This window comes from Urocitellus parryii, chromosome 10 (genome assembly GCF_045843805.1).
Source record: "Urocitellus parryii isolate mUroPar1 chromosome 10, mUroPar1.hap1, whole genome shotgun sequence".
Lineage (NCBI taxonomy): Eukaryota > Metazoa > Chordata > Mammalia > Rodentia > Sciuridae > Urocitellus > Urocitellus parryii.
This window is the reverse complement of record NC_135540.1, coordinates 73,858,283-73,882,651: the sequence shown is the minus strand read 5'-3', so window position 1 is coordinate 73,882,651 and position 24,369 is coordinate 73,858,283. Positions and strand designations below refer to the sequence as shown.

At 31.9% G+C, this 24,369-nt stretch overlaps 1 protein-coding gene across 1 annotated transcript in view; it reads left to right on the top strand.

Annotated features, from left to right (window-relative positions):
- Nucleotides 1-1,513: 1,513 nt before the first annotated feature.
- Nucleotides 1,514-24,369, top strand: part of LOC144257223 (WD repeat and FYVE domain-containing protein 3-like) — a 37,720-nt gene continuing 14,864 nt past the window's right edge. Inside the window, exons 1-7 of the mRNA XM_077803265.1 lie at nt 1,514-1,565; nt 5,154-5,263; nt 8,708-8,869; nt 12,665-12,857; nt 14,102-14,288; nt 16,936-17,104; nt 22,620-22,721. Coding sequence (XP_077659391.1) covers nt 5,222-5,263; nt 8,708-8,869; nt 12,665-12,857; nt 14,102-14,288; nt 16,936-17,104; nt 22,620-22,688 — 822 coding nt within the window. The 5' untranslated portion in view covers nt 1,514-1,565; nt 5,154-5,221 and the 3' untranslated portion in view covers nt 22,689-22,721. The remainder of the gene's footprint in view (nt 1,566-5,153; nt 5,264-8,707; nt 8,870-12,664; nt 12,858-14,101; nt 14,289-16,935; nt 17,105-22,619; nt 22,722-24,369) is intronic.

The window sequence follows — 24,369 nt, the reverse complement described above, 5'->3', positions numbered from 1 at the left end:
TCGTCTATGTATTCAGTCACTTGTGTATCATTTATAGCTTTGTCATCATCTGATGATATTTACTTATTTTATTGTCTGTTGTGTTCACCATGTATCACTAACATCTAGAAGATGCTCCTCACATATTAGGTGTTTGATAAATTTTTACTGATTTTTGACATAGGATTTTTCTGCCTCCCCCCCTCTCTAATGCTTTGAGAAAGAGCCAGCCTTACTGATTTTTAAGAGAAAAGTATAATTCTGGATATCTCTTCGGTTGGTCTTAAAGAACTCTGGCTACAGGAATCCTTATTCTTTCATTTTTAATCTTGAATGCTGGAAGATTTTTTTGGTCAGTGTCATCAAAAATATTTTCATGGAAGTATAAATAAATTTCTAACTTTTTAGGATTTAGGTACATCCTGAGTCATCTATCTCTGATATTTTATTCAAATTTATTTATTTATTCATTTTTATTATGGTTGAGAAACACATGATATAAGATCTATTCTCTTAACTGTACAGCATTGTTAAGTACCATGCTATATAGCAGTCTCCAGAACATTTTCATCTTGCTTGACTGCACAATAACTCCTCATTTCCCTCACTCCCAGTTTCTGACTTCCAGCCACTATTCACCTTTCTGCTTCTGTGAGTTTGACTACTTTAGATAACATATACAGGTGTTTTTTTTTTTTTTTATTTTATGGGTAGTTATCTTTGGAAGGAATTTTGTCATAATTTACAGTCACCATAATTTTTCTCTAAATTGAATCCTCTTTGTTCCTTTGGAAATTGACTATATTTGTTTTGTACCAGGACAAGTTTTCTTTTCTAGGACTCTTCTGAATTTGGTGTGGAAATCTTGTATGTGTCACTGAATCACCACCCACATAGTCTTTGTCAAATCCCTTCTAACTAGATACTTCAGACAGAAACAGGTGTGCCAACAATTCTGCTATTTAAATCTATCAGAAGTCAGAAAAGAGGGAAAATTTTTCGGGAATATCAAAAGCAAAATGAATACATGGATTCTTGGTTATATGTTAGAATATCTTCATAATTTTCTCTTTTTCTCCTTTTAATTCTCTCTTGGTTGTTGCCTCTGTGTGACTTTTGTTATAAATATAAAGTGACTGTCAGTTAATTTGAGGAGACATCACATAAAACATAACTGGCTGTGTTGTACACAGATTTCTCTCCACTAAAATGTTTATATTTGTAATTTATTTAATCTATTTATGAGTTATTAAGTTCTGATATATTGATTCTGCTTAATTCTAAAGGTATATGGTCAACTTATATTAGTAAAGCAGAAAATTCACACCTATATAAAAATAGTATCTTGAGTTTATTATTAATGACTTTGCTACTTGCAAGGAACCTCTATTAAACCCAGTGGTGCAATTCCCAGTAGATGGCAACTCAGTGATGAAAGCCTAGATGCTGTTGACCACAGTACTCCTATGATGGAATTGGTGGAATGTAGAGAAGCCCCAATTAGACAACCTAGCCTTTTTTTTTTTAAACAGAAAAACAGTGTACCCTGCTGCCCTCCAAGGATTTCAGAGCCACAACACCTTCAGGTAATTTAATTCCCAAGGTGTGGTCATGTGTCAAGTAAAAAGAAGCATGAAAGCTATGAATTCTAATACTGTTTTCTGACTAACCTTTGGAATTTATTTTGGAAGGGTAGATCTGCTTAGGACTTTGTTTCTTCATTAATATGAAACGAGTATAATTTATACTATTGACATGTCTCATACCATCATCCTGAGGAATGAAAGAATTATGGTATTGCACTTGTTATTAACAAGTTTTGCATTATGATCATTCTGAATGCTGTCTAGCTGAACTCACTTATAATCTTTCAGTGTAGGCTGGAAAATTAAATTTGTCTCTAAATTGTCTACATTTTTAATTTATTTAATCTATTTATGACCTCTACTAACTCCATTTCTATGTTTTTCATTCTAACTATCAAAATGAAGTATGAAAGCTAAAGCTTGAATCAAATGATTGATGCTTCTGAAGATGAATTAACATTAATGTCTTTCATTAACACTTAGAGCCTTTGCAAATCATTACTTAAATTTGTATTTGTTACATATTATTGAAATTAAAAGATCTTAATGCAAAGGGTTTGTTCTAGAAGTGCTTTTTCCCCCCGGATTTAAGAACCTATATGATTTATAGAAGAGTTACTTAAAATTTCTTTTTTTAGGGGCTGGGGATGTGGCTCAAGTGGTAGCACGCTCGCCTGGCATGCGTGCGGCCAGGGTTCGATCGTCAGCACCACATACCAACAAAGATGTTGTGTCCGCCAAGAACTAAAAAATAAATATTAAAATTCTCTCTTTAAAAAAAAAAATTTCTTTTTTATATTTCTTGTTTTGCTTTGTTTTTCCTTTTTTTGTCCTGCTTGGGACCAAACTCAGAGCCTTGTGGATGCTGGGCAAATGATGCACCACCGAGCTACACCTCAGACTGTACATAATTTTTTTAAGACCATTTTTTAAAATATTTTTTTTATTTGTCAATGGACTTTATTTTGTTTATATGCAATGCTGAGAATTGAACCCGGTGCCTCACACATGCTAGACAAGCACTCTACAACTGAGCCACAACCCCAGCCCAAGACCATGTTGTTTTTTGTTTTTAAACATTGCTTTAAATGCTATATATTTTGAAAGTGACCAGCTTACCTAACTTAAAATGAAAAGCTGGAGATCTTTGAGATATTCTGAATGACAGCATAATTAAATTGGTGGTTTAAAAGTAAAAATGGTTCTTCTGAATACACTTCTTATGTAAAGGTAGATAGGTCAGTGGGGTTTGGGACTCACCTACATCAGTTGGCCACAGTGGGGTCCAAAAAGCTTTATCTGGATGAGCATGAACACATAGCCAACTAGTAGGAGTGCATGCTTCTGCTTATGTGATCTTTCCAGCTTCTCCTCAAGTAGAATAATTGGTAATATTAAGTTGATAAAGATACTAAAGGGATACATATAAATGATTATAGTATTTTGGTTCTTTTTGGTTTATTTTACTATATTGTCTTATCAGCCAACAATCTGTGTAGCATGTTATAATGTTTAATAGAATATTGCCTTTCTAACTATCATTTGTCTTCTTGTCTTGTTGAATCCCTTTATGTTGATTGACAACTAAAACAAAAATCTCCACATACTTAAAGTATAAATACCCACCATTGAACTCATAAATGAACTATTTTAAAGCAAAAATGCAATTTTGGTGTTTTGGTTCTCAAAATAAGGTTGCTTCCATTGTTTATATTTTACAGTCTGTTGAATAATCATAAACGTCCATAATTGCACAGCTTTTTTTAAAGTTAGTATTGTTAACTTGTCCAAACTTAACTATGAGTCTCTATCTTCTTGAACCCCCAAAATAATTGTTTTGCCTTTTCTCTTACAGTATATCTATAGAATTTAGATAACCCAAAGTATTTTTTTCTTTGTATTACTCCCCTTTTTAAAACTGAATCTTTCTTACCCATATTAAGCCCAAACTCTTGGTGTGTATAAGAAGTTGAGCTCAATGTGTCCTTCTGTTATAATCATTCCTTTGGTCTAGTTAGGTTGATTGATTCAGATGTGCTGTCTATATGCTAGTAATGTGCTAGATAACAAGGATTTACAGTGAACGAGGCTTACAAAGAGTCTAATCATGGTGTTTATTTTCTAGATAGAGATGAGAGACTATAAATTAGTTAATACAAGAAAACAATAATCTCAACACTTAGGAGATATTGAGGTATTAGAAATAAATCAGGCTTCTGTTGCCTTCCCTTGTTTCCTGTAATTTTTTGTTAATCACTATCTTTATCTCTTATAGATTAGATTGCCTAGATTGAAATATGAGTTCACTGACTAGTTATGTGGCTGTTGGCGAATTGCTTATCCTCTCCATTTCTCAATTTATCCTGGAATGAGGGGTATATTAATAGAAAATAACTCAAGGTTTTTGTGAAGATTAAGTGAGTTAAACACACAAGTACTTCAATATAATTTAATTATAATTTAGACTCAATAAAATAAGCTACTTTAAAAATTGTCCCAGTAAAATGTTTTCTCAGATGGAAGCATATAAGGAAATAATGTCCGTACAGAATCATATATCGGTCTTGTATTCAGTATTCTAATAAAGCACTTTTGAATGGGTTAAGTTGAAGAAAAATTACATCTGAGCCTCTAAATTTTACTGCTTCTATTTTATGAAGTTAAGTGTACATCTGTGTCTTTCAGGCATAGTGAACAGTTTGGACTTATTTTCTGATAACTTTAATTCATCTTATAAATCAATATAAATATTGGAAAACTGCAGATGAAATTAAGTGCATGTTTAGAATTTGTTCATTTTTTCTTCTCTCTAAAAACATAACCAGCTAAATTTGCTCACTCAACAACAGTTCTGTGAATGACTTTCTCCTATATCTCTGTTTCTCTATGCCTGCTGTCAGCCTCTCAGGTTTTACCTAAGTAGACTCTTCATTTTATTTCCTTTCCACCAGTCCTTGTTCTTCCAGTCTGCCTTATGCATTACAGCTAGATAGGTAGTCTTAGAATAGCCCTTTCTACTTTGCCCAGGAAACTGTATTTGTTCTAAGAGTCAGCCACAGCCCTTAGGTTGCCTTCTTTCATAATCAGGTGTTTATATTTTTTTAATCACTGCTGTTGATATTAGGCTCTGCCTCTGAACATATGCTCTTTTACAACAGTGTTAATGCAGTTCTTGGTCTTGATCCGTGTTCAGCAGGCTCATTCCTCTAGCCCCACTTGTTCCAGTGCCTTGCTTCTTCTCTCCATGCCTTTCAGCCCTCCCATTTCTTGGACAACATGTACATGTTTTCCAGGCAGATTTAATTCTTATTTCACTCTTTCCCATGACTCTTTTTGATTAGTTTATGTCATTCTTTTTGCTAAAATACATATAGGTTGACTTTTACATTTCTGTATTAGTGAAGTTAGTTTTTATGTATATCATTAAAACATCATAACTTTAAATTTTTTTTTCATAGAGTGTGTAATAGTGCTGATATAAGAAGGATCAGCTTAGTAAGTGATTATTTCTTTGGTAGATTTTTAAGAAGAACTTTTTTTATAATTGATTTTACCCGCCACCTAATGGCTTTCTCTTTGGTTTTATAGAGGCTGCAAGTCGGGCCATAGTCCAGTTCCTGGAGATCAATCAGAGTGAAGAAGCCAGTAGAGGCTGGATGCTTCTGACAACAATTAATTTGTTGGCATCCTCTGGTCAGGTCAGTTTTTAGTTTGCATTTTTGACAAATGTACTCTTTGTTATCTTCTTGTGGGATTTTTTTTTATTAAGTTGATCATTGTATCTAAATAAGATAATATGATAGGCCTTTGTGTTTTCCTAACTCTTCTAAAACATTACTTCATGTTTCTTATAATCTCTGTGACAAGCTTAACTTAGTATTTTATGTACTTCATTCATGACAAAATGCATGACTTAGAGGAGTCTATCTTTGTCATAACACAAAAATCTGATGTCGTCTTTACAGCATGCTAGGCAGAGTTGGACTATTCATGGCTAGAGGCAAGTAGCCTAGGAGCTCTGGGTTCATCAGGCCTAGCCCAACACTTGTGTAACCTGTGTTAGGGAAACTAAGGTAGAAAATCACTATTCATCTAATTCCGCTCAGCTGGTAAGTTGTGAATGACACAGAAAATACTGTTAAATGTTTTTTGGTATTAATAGAAAATAGGAGATATTGACATTTTCAGGATAATGGATTTTCCCTTCTCACTTGATTTATTCTGGAGATTGCTTTTTATTTCCTTTAAGTCAATTTTTTAAGTATCTGACATGGTACATCTTGTACATACTCTTTATGAGCCATTTAGACACCTAATTTTTTGTCTTCATTATTGTTGGAATGAAGGAGGTTTATTTGTAGGAAGATCCAGAGTGAATTACCTATAAAATTCAGTACCAATGTTGGACATGTCTATTGTCCACATTACAGCAGAGTTTAAACACCTCACATCATTTAATAAAGGTGACTATGACACCTATTACAATGAGTGGTCCATGCAGAAATAATACATACTTTTTATTTACAGTACCCTGAAATTAGTCACTAGCCCTAAAGTAGTTAGCACTTGGAATAGTCTCTTTCTGTTTATTCACTATTTTGTTTCTTTGTGTGTTTTACTCAGGGAATTGGCAAGAGCAACTTGTCCTTGTTTTCTTGAACTTTCCACATTTTAGCATAGAAACCCCTTAGTTCCAGGCAAATAGAAATGATAATTCACCCTACATAAACTGAGATAGTCCAGTCACTGTGCTATGGATAACTAACAAAATCCCAATTCTATTTCTACTGATTGTTTAAGTGCCTCTATGCTGCTGTATCAAAATTTGGTTTGAAGTAACATATCTTCATGTTATTGAAACTTCAAAATTTAATTTAAATAATTACTGTTGATTTAATGTGTTTAATATGAAGTTTTAAATTGAAATATTTCTTAGTTTTATTCATATTTTCTTTAGATGTTTTTTCTCTCCTTCTCATTTGTGAGCAGATTGTGTCCTTTCATGATACCTAACAACAATAGCAACTCAGTAGTGTGGATTATCCTAAACATGCACAAATACACACCCCTAAAAGTGTAAGAAAAGAATTAGGAGAAACCAAATCACTTACAACAATTATCAATGTTGCCAAATACTAGTTGGGATGCCAAGTTATACCTTAAATCTATCTGTGATAAGAAGAAAATAAAAAAATTACTGCTTTGCTTAATGGGAAAGGGAAGCTAGTAGTAATCTTAAGTGGAAAATAATACATTTAAAAGCAAATATACTGTTATGCTTTGAGCTGCTTTTTGTTGTTGTTGTTTGTTTGTTTGAGTGCCATTTTCTGCTGACAACAGTGAGATACAGAGATGATGGAAATGTGGTCCTGACTCAACATACAGATGACAGAGATGAAATCGAGAAAGATAGTACCATAAAATATAATAATGGCATATGTTTAGTGCTATTAAAATAGAAATGTGAGAGTAGAACTTTTTAAAAATAAGAGTAGGAGAAATAATGAGGAATTAAAGGGAATTTTGAGACATAGCAGACACTTTAACTAAAAATTGTGGTGGCAAGTGATAATAAATGGTAGTTGGATAGAGCAGGGACTTAGTATTCTTGAGGCAGAAAATAATATTGGATATTTAGAAAGAAGCTAGATTTTTCAAGGTATTGTTCCTGAAGCTCATTCTCCTCTTCCTCATACTGCTACTGCATTAATTCAGGCCCCGTCTTGCATATGGTTTTCTGTTTTAGTTAATTGCCCTTGCCACCTGGCTCTCTATATTAATTTATGATATATACTACCACCAAAAAAAGTGATTGTGTCACTTTTTAATTGAGTGTAACATTTAATTGGGTGTCCATTGCCAGTAAAATAAAAGTCAAACTAGAATGTGAAACTCTTTTCATAGGTTGTTTACTTACACACTTTATGGATCACTTGATTAGCTCTCTAACCTGAAGCAAGGTATGTAAATAATGAGGTTCAGTTGCCTCTTTGTAAGATCAGAGTCATAGGACAATAGTATCTATCTCAGTGTTGACTTGACTAGTAGTTGAGGTACACATGTTGAACAGGGAACACTTAATTGAAAGATTAGCTTTTATTTGTGTGGCTTTTCAGGAATCAACAGTTTGCAGCTCTGGTGTCTTAAGTGTATTGTATACATCATATGTCCTAACTTCCTCTGTGTCTTTAGGTGAATCTTTCCTCCTTATTTTAATTTTGTGTATTTTTCTGTTTCATTTCAGGCAGTGTTTATCATTTCCTCTTTATGTTAGCCTCTATATGCTGCCATTGTTAGACTTCAGAGATAGTAGTTCTTACAAATCTATTATATTTGCTAGTAAACTGTGGCCTTCTGAAGGGCAGGGCTGCTTCGTCTTTGCATTCCCTGCCTCCTGCACACTGCCAGGTTTACCCTAGGCATTCAATAAGTGTTTGATGAGAAACTAAATAAACTAATGAACAGTTGATGCCAACTTGTTGATTCCAGTGCAAGATTTTTTATACAAAACCATATCATGGAAAATTTGGGTGAATATTGTCTAGAATTTCTTCTTTTAAAAAGAAAATTATAAGTATTGATGTATTTAGTTAGATCAGTGATTATTGTATCTCTCAAGTGTCCTTCCAGCTTCAATAATCTATAAAAAGACTAAAGATAAAAATTATAGTAGTAAACTAATATTTTTTAGTACTCATATGTCTTTTGCATTTGTTATTTTATATAACCATAACATTAAACTAAGATGTATGTAACATTCTATCCATTTTATAATAGAGGAATGTGAGGCCCAGGAAAAATAAGTAGTTCCCCAAGTTCATGGTTATTAAGTGCCTTTTCCTTAAAATCCCAAAGCGCATATTCTTTGAAACATGCTGCTGCTTAACAAACAAGTACCAAATTTAATAAATAACATTACATAACAAAAAAATCAATCTCAATATTTGATCTAAGCAAATTGGTCCAAATGTTAGAAATTGAGTGTCTCTAAGAAAGGTGTTATTTCGTAATTCTTACATACATTTAAAAAAGTTTTCTTGATAAATACTTTTCTGGTTTAAAATTTATGAGTCCTTCACCTTTACCAATTACTGTTATGCCTATTTGTCTATTCACTTATTTTATTTATTTATTTTTTTCAGAAAACCGTGGACTGCATGACAACGATGTCAGTGCCTTCCACCCTGGTTAAATGTTTATATCTGTTTTTTGACCTTCCACATGTGCCTGAGGCAGTTGGAGGTGCACAGAATGAGCTACCTCTAGCAGAACGTCGAGGACTACTCCAGAAAGTTTTTGTACAGGTATGAAAGGGACTGTTTTCCTGGGTGTCTCCCTACCTTTATTTAAAGTGAAATGGTACACTCCGGAAGTGAATGTTCTGCTTATTTCCATTTTTATAGTATTTCATTCTGTTTGTTATGATGAGATTTTATCTCATATAACTGTAACATTCTTTATATCTGCAGAGAGAATGTTGAAAAAAAATTTAAGGCTATTTGAAGCATTAGCAAATTTGTTTTTCTAAACAGATATTATTAATATTACATTTGATATATCGTAACATCTTCAAAATGAACTAACCAGGGAAAGTTTTTTGATAGTCATGTTAAGACTTGTGCAACATTTCTAAAAATGTCAAGAAATTTTATTCAGTAGCTGTTTATAAGCAGGAATTCTCTAGCCTGTAAATATTTAACTTATAAAAGACAGTTTATTTTAGTGGCCTCTGACACCTCTTCTGTTCCCTGTCCTGAAAGCTCTTTTCCGCTGTTACCAGTGTTCTTCTAATAGCATTGTGGGTAAACCGAGGTTTAATGGACTTTGTAGCTAGTCTCCTATTACAGTCATCATGGGGAAAAATGATGGTGTTTCTTGGAGAAAAAAATTAAAACAAGCAAACTACAAACAAATAGAATGCAGTCTGCCCATGGTTTTGTCTAATATAGTATAAACATACATCTAATACAAAAAGATAAATATTTCACAATTTTACTTACACCAGGTATCTAAAATTATTAATGATTAGAACAACAATAACAACAACAAAAATAGAATGCTGGTTTCTAGGGACTATGGAGACAGCAGAAAAGGGAATTGTTGTTCACAGAGTATAAGATTTCAGTTTTGCAGGATGAAAAAATTCTACTGATCTGTTATATAACAACATGCATATAGTTAACATTGCTTTACCACACACTTAAAATGGTTAAGATTATAAATTTGATGGCTGGGGTTCTGTAGCTCAGTGATGAGCACTGGCCTAGCACATGCGAGGCGCTGGGTTCGATCCTTAGCACCACATAAAAATAAATAAATAAAATAAAGGTACCGTGTTCAACTATATCTGAAAAAAATATTTTAAAAAAGATCATAAATTTTATGAATTTTTGACCACAGTAAAAAGCAACGACAGCACCTTTGAATCAACATCCCTGAAGTTGTGTAATCTGAAATGCACCCTTATAATGAAAGTGATATCTACTTAAAGAATCTTTGTAAGGTTTAAATCAGCTAATGTATAAAGCTTTGGTTCTCTGCTCAGCACAAAGTAGACACTTAAGTAAAAATAAGTCTTATTGCTACTGTTGCCATGAACATAGACAGAAAATAGAGGATGGTGTATTTGAGGTAGAGAGGTGGGCCAGGTGCAGATGACAGAAGCATGCTCACCTTGGGTTTCAGGAATGTTTCCTTCATGATTCAGTAACTGCCTTTACCAGGTTCTAGTGGTGAAAGGACAGGGGGAGAGAGGGATGCCAACACAATTTTTGGAAGGAAAAGATTGGGATTATTCAATAAAATACTAAATTAGTACAACATTTGCTTTAGTAGATATTTTTGTGCTTGTGGTTAACATCTCATCTCATCTATCCCATAACTTCAGAGCTTTTGTTTTTCCCCCAAAATGATCATGTGAGCAAATGAAACTGAGCCAGAATTTAGACTTGTGGGACCCACAAATCAGATCTAATGAGAAAAACTATGGGAATAAGTGAAGAAATAAGTGGCATAGGAATGAAAACTGCTTGAAGACCTTGTTGATGAATATGGAAGATTAGTCTTTGCTTTTTAGAATAGCAGCCCCATTTCATTAAAGCCATTCTACAGAACTAACTAATGTCTTAGGCAGTAAATGGAAGCTGCATTTTATATGTAAGCATAGCAAAGGTTTTTTTTTTTAATACTTAAAAAAATTACTATATTTGATACCACTGGATGCTGACTTGTAATAATGTGAGGCTCATTTTAATATTCTGTTATTATTGAATGTTAAGACCAAAAGGAACTGAAAGTATCATTTAAATCAGACCCCTCACTTGAGTTATAGAAACTGATGTCCTTGTGCATAAGAGTGGCAGTGCTGAGAACCTTACTGCCCCACTCCCAACCCAGTGCTGCTTTTATTGCATCACTTTTTTTTTGTTTTAGTGCCTCACCAAGGTTTAGATATTATTTTCAACATTTTGTTTAGAAAACAGATAGAGATAACGCTTATTAAGTGTTTTATGACAGATGAAATCCCTGTGTTTGTATTATGTGACAGATGGTTTCCTGGGACCTTAGCGGTTGGTACTGTTTCATGCAGGCATTCATTCTTTGTTGATGTGGCCCATTACTGCTCTGCCACACTTGACTGGACTTTGTAACAGAGCCACTACGAACAGAAGTGATTAGTATAGGGACAGACGAGGAATGTGAAGTAGACTCTGCACTTTTCTGTTTTGTAAAAGGAAGGGATTATAGTAGACAAGTTTAAGAATCATTTTGCCTATAAAGATTAAGAACCAGTTATCTTAGCAGTCAACAGATTCAAAGAGTCATTAAATCAGGTTTATTTTTGAGAACAGGGATTTGGCTGGGAAAAAAACATTTTGCTATTTTAGTTTTGTTTTCTGTGTTACAAATTAGAAAAATGGCATTTGTCCCTCTGATCACATAAGGTAGGGTCAAAGGCAATAAAGAATTTAATCAATAATATACCTCTCTGAGCATATACCTTTTGTTACATTTGATGATCTGTATTTACATGTGGGAAAAGATATACATACTACCCATATTTATGAACATTCTTTATCTAGCAGCCTTTCTAGGCCTGGGGCATCCATATTTACTAATTATATAAAATTTTACTGTTTTCGTGAATTTTTTATTCTTCTTTCTTTCTGATATTTGGCATTTATGAACTAGGAAACTTTTGTATCGAAACATGTTAATGTAATATTTCAAATACTTCTTTTCCTATTTAGAAATTTTCCCTACCAATTTTGAAATATCCAGATTTCATAAAGCTCTCTTTAAGAGAATCAACTGATTTCATAATTAATAGTCTATTCATATTTTATATTTCAAAAAATATTGAATTGAGGATTTAGCACTGAAAAGTTAGCTTTTCCTGATACTGATCTGGGTTTAGAAGGATTTCTATTGAGGGCAGAAACCAAAATTGAAGTCCCCAGAAAGCAGGTGCTCAGTGCTGCAAATGCTTGTGATGTGTATATTGTGCAACTCATAGTTTAGAAATCAGTTTTCATTCTAGACTTGAAGAAATCCGGACTTAACAAGATTTATGGCAGTTAGACACATTTTAAAAATACTTTGAAATTAAGATGATTTATATTATTCAAATATTCTTTTCTACCTTGACAGAATTGAAACTAATTTGAAAATTTCTTTTATTTTCAAGATGTTTTAAATTTCTTATCCTATGACACTGTTTTTTTAGAGAAGAAAATCACATTTCACCTGTGTAAGAACTAATGAACTAAATTAGAATGACAAAATATTGAACAGGAAAGGTAGTGCTATTTTATCCTGTTTTAGACAGGTAGACAAAAATACCATGATGAAGAGAGCGGATAATAAAGATTTTTTAAAAAAATAAACTGATATAAGGAAATGTTTTAACATAGCACACTTCTAAATTTCAAATGTCTTTTTAATATTGCATATGAAAACTAGTCATTGTGGTTTTAATGATATTGCCCAACACTTACCCTCAATTTTTTTTAATAATGTTGAGATCACATCCTTTTCTAGTTTTTCCCTTTTCCTCACCCATTTATTTACTTTATGACATGTTTTGTTTTGTCTTTTAGATCTTAGTGAAACTCTGCAGCTTTGTTTCTCCAGCAGAGGAGCTGGCTCAGAAAGATGATCTCCAGCTTTTATTCAGTGCAATAACCTCTTGGTGCCCTCCCTATAATCTGCCTTGGAGGAAGAGTGCTGGAGAAGTCCTTATGACCATATCCCGCCATGGTCTTAGTGTCAATGTAGTCAAGTATATTCATGGTGAATATCTCGATATATTCATTTTAAATGTTCTGAATCTCTTATGCTTTACTTCATTTGAGACGAATTTTTAAATTATTTCTCCATTATCCAGAAATTGGCCTCTAATTTAAAAAATAAATTGTCTAGGAGAAAATAATTTTTAAATTTATGGAACATTTCAAAAGTAATAAATTCTCATTAGTTCTGTATGATATATATCCTCAAGAGTCAAAACTATTTCATTGTTGTGTAAATATTCAGTCCTATGTCCTAGCCTATTCTTCTGTCTTCTGAAGAAAGACTACAGAAAGACTAGTAACAGTAGCATAGTTGCTGAAAAAGAAAAATATGCTATTGTTACTAGTCTTTCTGTCTTTCTGAATATGTCTCATATATAACCTGATAATCTCTCCAGTGGAAAATAAAGGGAATTAGGTGGATTCTTTATCACTACTAAGGAGGAATTTATCTGTTTAATCCATTCATTCAACTATTCTCTAAAATATCTATAGAGATCATTTGTATAGTGTCTCAAATTATTCACTTTTAAAGTTTTTATTATTGTCCTGAAACTCTTTCAAAATATTAACAACTATTTGTTCACTTGTAATATGAAAGATACATGTGTAAACTCTTACTTAATATGTGAATTAGTCATTAAATAGTTTCTTCCCTTTTATTCTTATGTTGAACTTAGCTTTTTACATGTGACACTGGATCCTCAAAGTCAGTGATGTGGTACAACTGTAGTTTAAGCTAGGAACATGTAGTGTAATCATAATCTTGAAATTTTATTTCTGAAACACTTATGATATCTATACCTTAAATCTTTATTGGTGTATATTCAGTCTGATGTGAATGTTAAATAATTAATGGATTTTTTTCCTTCTTAAACTTTGAAGATACTTTTAGTTTTTTTTTTCATCCTGTTACTGTACCATCAGGAAAAAAAAATCAAAAAAATTATCAGTGACCAATCCTTTTGTTTAATGATAAAATGTAAAACTGTGATGTAAGAACTATAATAAATGTCAATTCTTTCTAGGCACATTTCTATATAACCTTTCATTATCTACTTTAGAGGTAGGCCTTTTACAATGAATTTGAATCTTACATTTAATTTTAGAAGGTTTAACACTTATCTCATAGTGTTTTACATATTCATTAAAATTTAATGTTTCATTAAATACCAGGTAAGAATGAAGAAAATTTTCTTGAGCAGTGGACATAATACATATTTATTTAATTCTTTATTCTTACAGAAAAAGAATGTTTATCTACTTGTGTTCAGAATATGCAGCAATCAGATGACCTATCTCCTCTAGAAATTGTTGAAATGTTTGCTGGGCTTTCTTGTTTCCTCAAAGACTCCAGTGATGTTTCTCAAACACTTTTGGATGATTTTCGGATATGGCAAGGATATAATTTTCTTTGTGATCTCTTGCTTAGGTAAAACCCCACAATTTAAGAATATGTTTTCAATGTTTACTCAGGTTTGTTAAAATCAAAGTAAACAATGGGATTTGTGATTACAAGAAAAGGAAACATTTATTGACTGTATGTTTTGATATCCTCTTGGCTTTACTGCCTTCTTTTTATTCTATTCTGACTACAGAGTAGAAATAGTGAATTTAGAGTAAAAATTCTCAAATGCAGAACACAAATATGAGTTTAGATAGGAAGAATAAAACTACTGTTTAATAACTGAGGAAAAATTAGAAATACTCTTTGCTTTAGTAAAAGGTGAAAAATTTATATGATCTGAAGAGGCTTGGGTTAAGATTAGTAAGGAAAAGTGCTTACTAGTCCATTAAACAATGGTGTTTAATGATACGGTAAAATGAGCTGTATTCATTTATAGAGCTGTTATTAAAGATATTTTTCACCAGTTTTAAAAAAAAGAAATACTTCTTGCTTAATTATACTTTTTGGTTGCTCTTATTTTATAGTACTTTTAGTATTGTTATTAATGTAGTTAATAGTAAGAACAATTATGTAGATTAAATGAGATCTTATAAACATGTTTGACTTAACTACCCTTTGCCATTCTAAATGGTGAACGTGTATACTGAGGAAGCTGCTGTTAGAAATTTTATTAGGAAGAATATACTTGTTCCTTTCCAGCTGTTCCTGGACCACTAGTTATTTTTAAATAATTTGATCCAATGTAAGAAAGCATTGTTTTGTGAACATATTATTCCTAATACCAGTTTAACCTACTTATCTTTAGTTAATGTTAGGCACCTCCCAAGACTATACTTTTGTATTTATATCCTCATTTATAAAAGAGGTTATATGAATGTTGATGAAGTAATCAGTTTACATTACTAGTGGAGTATTAATTGGTACAATCCTTTGAGAATGCAGATTGACAGAATACTCCTAAGAACCTCAAAAATGTTGATACATGCTGAGTGTCATGGAGCATACCTGTTAATCCTAGCTACTTGGGAGGCTGAGGTTTGGATAATATAAGAGAGTTTGGGCAACATAGGGAGACCCTTCTCAAAAAAAGAAAAAAAAAGAAGGTTGAAAATCTGACAAAATACTTTTTTATCCCTGATTATAGATCCTATAATGATATAATGGTAAATGTGACAAAATATTCTGTGTATTTGTCCTTTTATATTCTAACTGTCTCATCTTCTCCCTGCCAAATCTGTGATTGGCTTGCATGATATTAGTAGAATACCAAGCTCTATGAAGAGCTTTATATATATAGTATGAGATTAGAAAAATTAAACTTTTCAGATTAAAAAAAAAAAAACAAGTTTAAAAATATACATCAGTGTGGGCGCAGTAGAGCACGCCTGTAATCCCAGTGGCTTAGGAGGCTGACCCAGGAGAACTGCAACTTCAAAGCCAGCCTCAGCAAAAGCGAGGCACTAAGCAACTCAGTGAGACCCTGTCTCTAAATAGAATAGGTCTGGGGATGTGGCTCAGTGATTATATATATATATATATATATATATATATATATATATATATATATATATATATCATCATCATCATGTTAAAAGTGATTATCTGAGTTGTGAACTAAGAATACATTTTCTTTTTTCATACTTTTGTGTATTCTCCAAGTTTGTTTGTTTGTTTATTGGTGCCAGGGAGAACCCAGGGGCACTTATCCACTGAGCCACATCCCCAGCCTTTTTATATTTTATTTAGAGACAGGGCTTGGGGCCACACTGAATTGCTGAGGCTGGCTTTGAACTCTCAGTCCTCATGCTTCATGCTTTAGACTCCTGAGCCTCTGGAATTACAGGTCTTTGCCACCGTAGCCAGCTCCAAGTTGATTTTCATGAGAACAAGTAACTTCTATTAAGAGGAAAAGCCCAATAAATCTGATTCTTTTAAAAAATAAGATTCTTTTAAACATTTGTGTTCTCAGAAAAGCCATTATCAAAGATAATTCCTTCATGACTCCAAAGTTCTTTCTAAAGAAATTATGACCATTTAAAAAAATTATTAGATTCCTAGAACTTTATTTAATGATAATACTGGAATAGATTAGTGAAATTCAGGGCTGGGGTTGTGGCTCAGCGGTAGAGTGCTCACCTCTCACATTCGAGCTCCACATAAAATAAATAAGTAAAATAAAGATATTGTGTCCAACTACAACTAAAAAATAAATATTAAAAAAATTAGTGAAATTCAGATAAAATTCTTAGAACTCTTCATATAAAATGTCTTAGGAAAGAATACTTTAAATAAAGTTTTGATTATAAACAGTTCAACTTTAACTCCAGAGCTTTGCAGTACCTAGAAGGATTATGTAATCTAGTTCTTTCATTGTAGACTTTCTACCAAAAATTAGTGTTTTATCTAAAGTAGCACTGTTAGTGGGAAAATCAGCACTTACACAGAGTCATGCTTTCTGATTATTAATCTGATTTTTTTCCAATATACCATAATGTGTTTTAATAAAATTGGTAAATTTTAAAAATATGTGTTTTCATATAGGAAAAATAGTAAAAGGAAACTTCTCAGAGTACTTTCTACATTTGTTTACTAAATCTAAAAATGCTTTCTGTATTAACTTTGAGGATATAATAAAACAGAAAAAAATTTGCCCAAATCATCCTTTTTCTAGATTGGAACAAGCAAAAGAGGCAGAATCCAAAGACGCCTTGAAAGATCTGGTTAATCTGATAACTTCCCTAACAACATATGGTGTCAGTGAACTCAAACCAGCTGGTGTTACCACAGGGGCGCACCCTTTTTGTTGCCTGGATTTGCAGTACCTCAGCCTGCTGGCAAAGGTGAGTTTAATTTTCTCCCCCATTTTTGCAACTCAGAGAAGTAGAAAAGGAATGAATTTGTCTTACTTTACTCCTTATATTATTTGCATAAAGATAATTTGTTGCTTTCTATTCAAGTTTGTGCTATATTTAGTTAAGTCTAGATAAAAATTTCCTGAGAGTGTTTGGCAAATTAAGTACTTGAAAATAATATTATAAAAACAAACTAAATGAAAAGTTTTATATTATGGTATTTCATTATAACATTCAAACAGTTTTATATACTAACACACTTCTTTTTAACTCCATGCTTTTTTACCATGCTTGGGTGGAACTTAAATTCACACTCTATAATTTTTAATATAGGAAAAGTATGAGGTATAAATGCTTATATTTCATTTAAAGCTAAATAAAACTAAGTAAAAGAAGTTACATTATTTCATTGATGTCAGAGATTAAATTTTGTAGTCTAGATTTTATAACATTTAGAACATCATCATAACGTGATTTGTTACTTATTAAATATTGAAGAGGATCATGATATTTCCACATAAAACTTAACTAACCAAAAATAACATATCTGATTGGTGATTTAAGTTTTTATGACATAGAAGTCAACAGTTATAAACTTAATAGTCATGAGTATATATGAAGCCATCAAAGTGTGATATGCTGTGCCCTCAGTGCATGGGTTGTATAGAACCTTTTAAATGAGTCCCTGAAATAAGCGTCATTTCTCATGTTTGAGTGAGTCAAGATTTCATTTTTTAATATAATAAAAAAATAGTAGCCTCCTCAAAATAAGTTATAGACTTTAATTTCAATATTCCAGTTAACTTTTTCTATGAGTTAATATAAAAATATTTCAGTGATGTACTTCCTTTTTCATACTTCATTATTGTTTTATTTAGTTGATTACTCTGATCTTGATAATAACAACGTATAATATAGTATAATTTTGTAATAACAGAATTAATGTCAAAAAATTAATCTTTTGTGTAATGTCATTGTTTGATTTTGTCTCATTTATAATAGGGATCATAATTATATGTCCTAGCATCTCTTGGGGATTTTGTGAGAATAAGTGACATATGTTTATGTTACTAGAAAGATGTTGCCCTAAAAGTCAGGATTCATGTGGTCATAGTGACCTTCCAAACTTCAGTTTCTTCTTCAGAAAAAATTGAGCTAATATTCTATAAAATGGATAGGTTACATAACATCATTTTGAGTTTCCTGTATATCTCACAATTACTTATTTCCAATGGCCATTTTGTAGGGTTGATGTAAGAACCAAAGGAGTGAGTGGTATTCCATATAGATGGAATGTTAAGTATGTCATCTTTGTTTTTTTGTCAGCAATATTGAAGTATTATTTGGGTACATTAAAATATTTCCATTTAAATGTTGAATTTGATTAGTTCTGACAAATTTATAATGATTGTATAATCACTACAATAATCATGATATGTAATATTTCCATCCCTCTAAAATGTTTTTGTGTTCCCCTTGCAGTCATTCCTCTCCACTCAGAGGATAACATATTTTCCTTTGTGTGCATTTTCGTTAGGTCTAGTAAGTGAAATGCTGTGCAGCCTTCATCATGGGCTTTTGTGAAGATCACATGGTGTGCTTTATCTGTGCTGGATGTAAGCACATCCCAGGCTCATGTTCCCTAGCACCTAGGAATATAACCTTACAGCTGGTTTACCACTGCTCCACTTGTTACTCCCATGTGTGGTTTAGTCGTTGTTTTCTGTCTATGCTTCTTGAGTGTGTATTGATTTCCTCCCTTCTTTACCAGCCTTACTTGCCACTTCTTTAGTTTAGGTCCTATAAAGCACTCTTTCTAGAATTCCATGGGTGGCTTTTCCTGTTCTCCTTTCTATTCATCTCTCTTTAGGCCCATCTTCTGAGTGTTGAATAGAATCTGACTCTGGTGATGCAGAGTCTAACAAATAATATGAAGTATCCTGAATTTTTTATTTAGAGCTGTATTTTTATTTCATTTTACTTGTGCCTATATTATATAGGCTCTTTTTTTTAACATTCACTGTTATTCGCTGTTATAATTTTTTTTTTATCAGACTCTGAAAATGGGGAGGCTCTATTCTTTGTGGTCTATGCAGGTATACTTCTAAACCTTGGATTAATTCATTTATTTTGTTTCTGTTTGTGTAGACTTGAGAGCAATGAGTGGTGATAGTCATCCTTTAGAATGACTTCCTCACTTTATTTTAGCTATTTTTGTGCCAGATTGAATCAGTGCAAGTTTTGAAATGTAAGCAAGATACAGCTCTTTAGCTAAAACACTAGAGCTCTTATATGACAATTTTTAAGAAATATACTTGTCTCATATATGGGGTAATCTTTATTTATTTTTAAAATTTAATTGTTATCCTCCTTTCCTAACTGAATATTTGAGGAATTTGATGAGTATGATAGTCTTAAATAACTTCTCATTATTAACATTCAAAATACAAAATGTTTCAAATTTGCAAATCACTTATTTTAATATTAGTTTTCAGACATTCCTTTAGATATTTTTTCCTGATAGAAAGCCAAATTAACAAATTCTGTTAATTTTCATTATGAATAGATTTTTTAAATTGAAATAATCATTTCCCAATCAAGAAATGATTGGGATTTACATACAATGTAAGATTAGGTGATTATTTAATAAAATGTCCTGCTTAAAAAAAACCAGCCATGGAAATCAGTCTCAGTGTTCCTTGGTTATTTACTAGGATCAATATATTTTAGCTAGTAATGGCCCCTGTATGAATTGGGTAACAAGTAGGATTAAAAATGGAGCAGAGCACATTCATTATTAGGGAGCCAAAGGCCCTGCTGACCACTGTGTTTCTAAGGTTATCTTTGTATGTGAAGATTAGTACATTTTACCTTTGACTTGTGTTTATGCATATACATTTTTTGTTTAAACGACTTGTTTCTCTTGGTAGTGGACTATTTATCCTTGTAGTTGGTTATGAATATAACATTTTTTGTGAGTGATAATGACCAAACTTGGAAAACTCTAAATTTTCCAAAATTACCCTCAATTTAGCTCTCTAACTTTTCTTTAGAGTGAGGATTCATATTATCACATAACTGAAGTGTGTATAATATTGATTAGAGTTCATCTTTAACTTAATTTGTCACTTCTTTGTCACATTTAGTCATACTTTTACATTTATATGCTCATCAGTGTGTCTAAGCTTAAAGATAGGAATTAAAGATAAATCTTTGGTATTTCCCATACATAGAATAAATTCATGTCATAAATGAGAATTGATAGACTATAGACTGAAGCTTTTTAGAATTCTTTATGTATATATTTTTATAAATGTCCATGCCAGGAATTTTGAGCAAACTTTCTAACCACTTTCATATTTTTCCTAAATTCTATATTTACCCTGTTTCTAAAAACCAGCTTTATCTGTAAGGATTTACATGTTTTGTTTTTTGCGATTTTTTTTTTTTGTCACTCTTGCAAATGCTTAATAGTTATGGACCTGGGGACAACTTTTAAAGTCAACTTGTTTTGGTCTGCCTCAAATATAAATATCTATGTTAATTTCTTTATAAATATTGTTACCGATTTGCCTCACAAGAAACAAGATTTTTGTCTTTTCCAGCTGATGTGTTTGAAAATCAAAGTTTAAAAATGTAACTGGTAACTGGCCATAAACTGCTTTAGCAAACAGTTATATAAAGAAATTACAATTTTAGTTAAAAATTTCAAATTAAAATTATTGTAATTGTAAAGGGAAAATTGAAACTTAAAAAAATTTTCCCCTGCTAATTTCCTGCTTTCATCTTGCTTATCTTGGGCCTATTCTTGGTCCCAAAGACTTTTCAAGTTGAGAGATAACTGTTCTTACATCAGTTTCAGCCTTATAGATAATAAAATGTGATATCATCACAAATTTCCAAGGTGGAAGACTGGTTCTTTTTTTTTTTTTTTTAATTAAGCAATCTAGTTTTCAACATCTGCTAGTCTTGAATTGAAATATTCATAATAATGTTTTAAAGGTTTATTTGGTGTTATTTATTTTTAATTATTTAAACCAATGGAAAAAATAAGACTTTTTGTGAAAATAGGATATGTTATCAGTAAATAGTACATTGATGTTAAAACTTATGAAGTATTTTAAACAGATTAGTTTGCTATGGCTAAAATATCACATAGCACCTACTTTTTTGTTCTTATTTTCTATTTTAGGTCACAGTGTGAGAAATGTCCAGGCCTTTGCAGTTCTTCAGAATGCATTTTTAAAAGCAAAAACCAACTTCCTTGCCCAAATCATCCTTGATGCCATCACTAATATTTACATGGCTGACAGTGCCAATTATTTCATCTTAGAGTCACAGCACACACTGTCACAATTCGCAGAGAAGATTTCCAAACTCCCAGAAGTACAAAACAAATACTTTGAGATGCTGGAGTTTGTCGTTTTTAGCTTAAATTATATTCCATGTAAAGAACTTATTAGTGTTAGTATCCTCTTAAAATCTAGTTCTTCTTACCATTGTAGCATTATTGCAATGAAAACTCTTCTTAAGTTTACAAGACATGACTACATATTTAAAGATGTGTTCAGGGAGGTGGGCCTTCTGGAGGTCATGGTAAACCTTTTACATAAATATGCTGCTCTCTTGAAGGATCCAACCCAGGCACTAGATGAACAAGGGAAAGCCTTTTCCATAACTTTGTTCTTATTTGACAAAGGAATTTAGGAAAATTGTTTTGTTTTTCCTTGTCTTTCATTTGATTATAGATTTGAATGACTTCCTGGTGAGTATTCTTATGACATTTAGTGAGTACTTCCCAAAGTTAACTTAACTGTTCAGTTCAATTTTGGTTAGGAAATTGGGGAAGGGGATCCCAGAATTATGTCACTGTAGTGCAGGACATCTTAAACTAAATGAAAACTGAGGAGAAGCATCTGTGATCCACATAACTAGTATGTATTACTTTCTGTGTCTAAGAGAGTTTTGTAAGACTTCTAGAAATCATTGAAAATTATTAATTAGAATTAAGCGTAATCAAATATATAAATTTCAAAATATTTTTTATTGACTATAGTGCAAATGTGCCTATTTTGTGATGTTATAATACATATATGTAACATGTATGTATATAAATTTGTATGCCATACTTGTGTACACATGATAAAACTACAGTAGTATTTCACAGTATTAAATGTGAATTAACACAAGTTGAATTGGTCACACTATCCTTAAATTTTTCTTTTTGATACATTAAAATCTAGTATTCTCCTTGATAAGAACTCCCGTGAGAAAATATATTTGAAGTTAGTATTTTTATTTTTAAGATTTGTTAGATTGCTGTAACTTTCTAGCCTGCTTTTGGTAATTGTTAGACAGGTATAATTTTAAAAGTTGTATTATATTGATTGCTTTACTGGAAAGTGAATGTTAAAAAATATTAAAAGGAATTTTTAATATAAAGCTGACTCAAAAAATAATCCTGTCAGTTTTGTGATTTAGATCTTTGAACTTTTTTTTGTAGGGGACTCAAGAAATAATAGTTCTGTTGAAGACCAAAAACACCTGGCTCTGTTGGTTATGGAGACTTTGACAGTGCTTTTTCAAGGTTCAAATACAAATGCAGGTAATGAGAAAAGCCACAAGCAAACTTACCTTTCGTTACTTCTTCTCTAGTGCTCTTTGCTACTGAAATGCTATTATTACTTAGAGGAAAAACCGTTAATTCAAAGATGGTACAATTGTATCCCTAACAATGAAATACTTTTAACTGTTAAAAACACATTAAAGATGAAATATATAACATGTTACTATTTCAAAGTGTATTAAATTGCCTTTTATGTTGTACATTGTGTTTATCCTTTTAAAATTTTCACTTACATATGCACTCTTGTACAAATATTTTGTTTATTTAAATTTTTTTCAAAATATTTGCTTCATTTGATGGTTTTCTTAAGCTTATAGTAATACCAGTATTTTAATCAGCTTTTTCATCTCTGTGACCAAAAGATGAGAACAATGTAGAGGAAGAAAAGTTTATTTGGGTTTCAGAGGTCTCAGTCCATCATTAGCTGACTCCATAGCTCTGCATCTGAGACAGGCAAAACATTATGGCAGAAGGGCATAGCAGAGGAGAGCAGCTCAGGACACAACAATCAGGAAGCAGAGAGAGGGAGCTCCATTCATGAGAGACACAATACAATCCCTAAAGACATATGCCCAGTGACCTACCTTCATTTAGCCATACCCTACCTGCCTACAGTTACCATTCAGTTAATCTGTATCAGTGGACTAATACAATGATTAGGTTAGGACTCTCCTTACCCAATTATTTCACCTCTGAACTTTCTTACATTGTTTCTTACATGAGCTTTGGTGGGAACAACTCATATACAAACCATAAAAAATTAAGAGTGTCATTTGGAAATGTCAACATGATTCTTTAATAAAACTTAATCTTTCTCAGATAAAAAGATTTCATTAAATATTGTGCTTTATCTTTCATCTCAATGTTTCTTTCTTTTCTCCATAATTAATAGATAGCCCAACTGTATTTATTTATTTATTTTATTTGAAATTTTATTTTATTTATTTTTTTATTATTAGTTGTTCCAAACATTACAAAGTTCTCAACTGTATTTATAAAATATCATTCTTGCTTTTAAAAACAAGATTACTTGAAATTTCAGTGAACCTCAAAAAATCTGCAGGCAGTAAGGTCAATACAACTTGAGAGGAATAAGTAGGGGTAGATGTGTTGGACTGGGCTTGGATCACAGATATCTTTTCAGGACATGCTGAGGATTATTATTGTATTATATTGTAAGGTAACAGTCAATAGATGAATGAATTAAGAAAGCATCATATATATACAGAATGGAATTTCACTCAGCCATAAAGAAAAATGAATTTAAGTCATTTGGCAGTAAATGGTTGGAAATGGAGGATATCGTGCTAAGTGAAATAAGCCAGACTCAAAAAATTAAGGGTCAAATGATTTTTCTCATATATATAAAATATAGCAAAATAAGGGCAAAGGGGAATTGGAATTGGACATTAGAAAGGTGTAGGAAAGATGAGTGAAATAGAAGAAGGAGATCTAAAAGGAAGGAGAAGGGACAGGAAAGGGGAGGAAATAGAATGAACTTAACAAAATCATGGTATATGCATATATAAATATACGACAGGGAATTTTATCTTTATGTAAATGTAGAAAGTATCAATCAAAAATTTAAAAAAAGCTAAAGGGGGGGAAAGCATAAAGAGTAAAATTA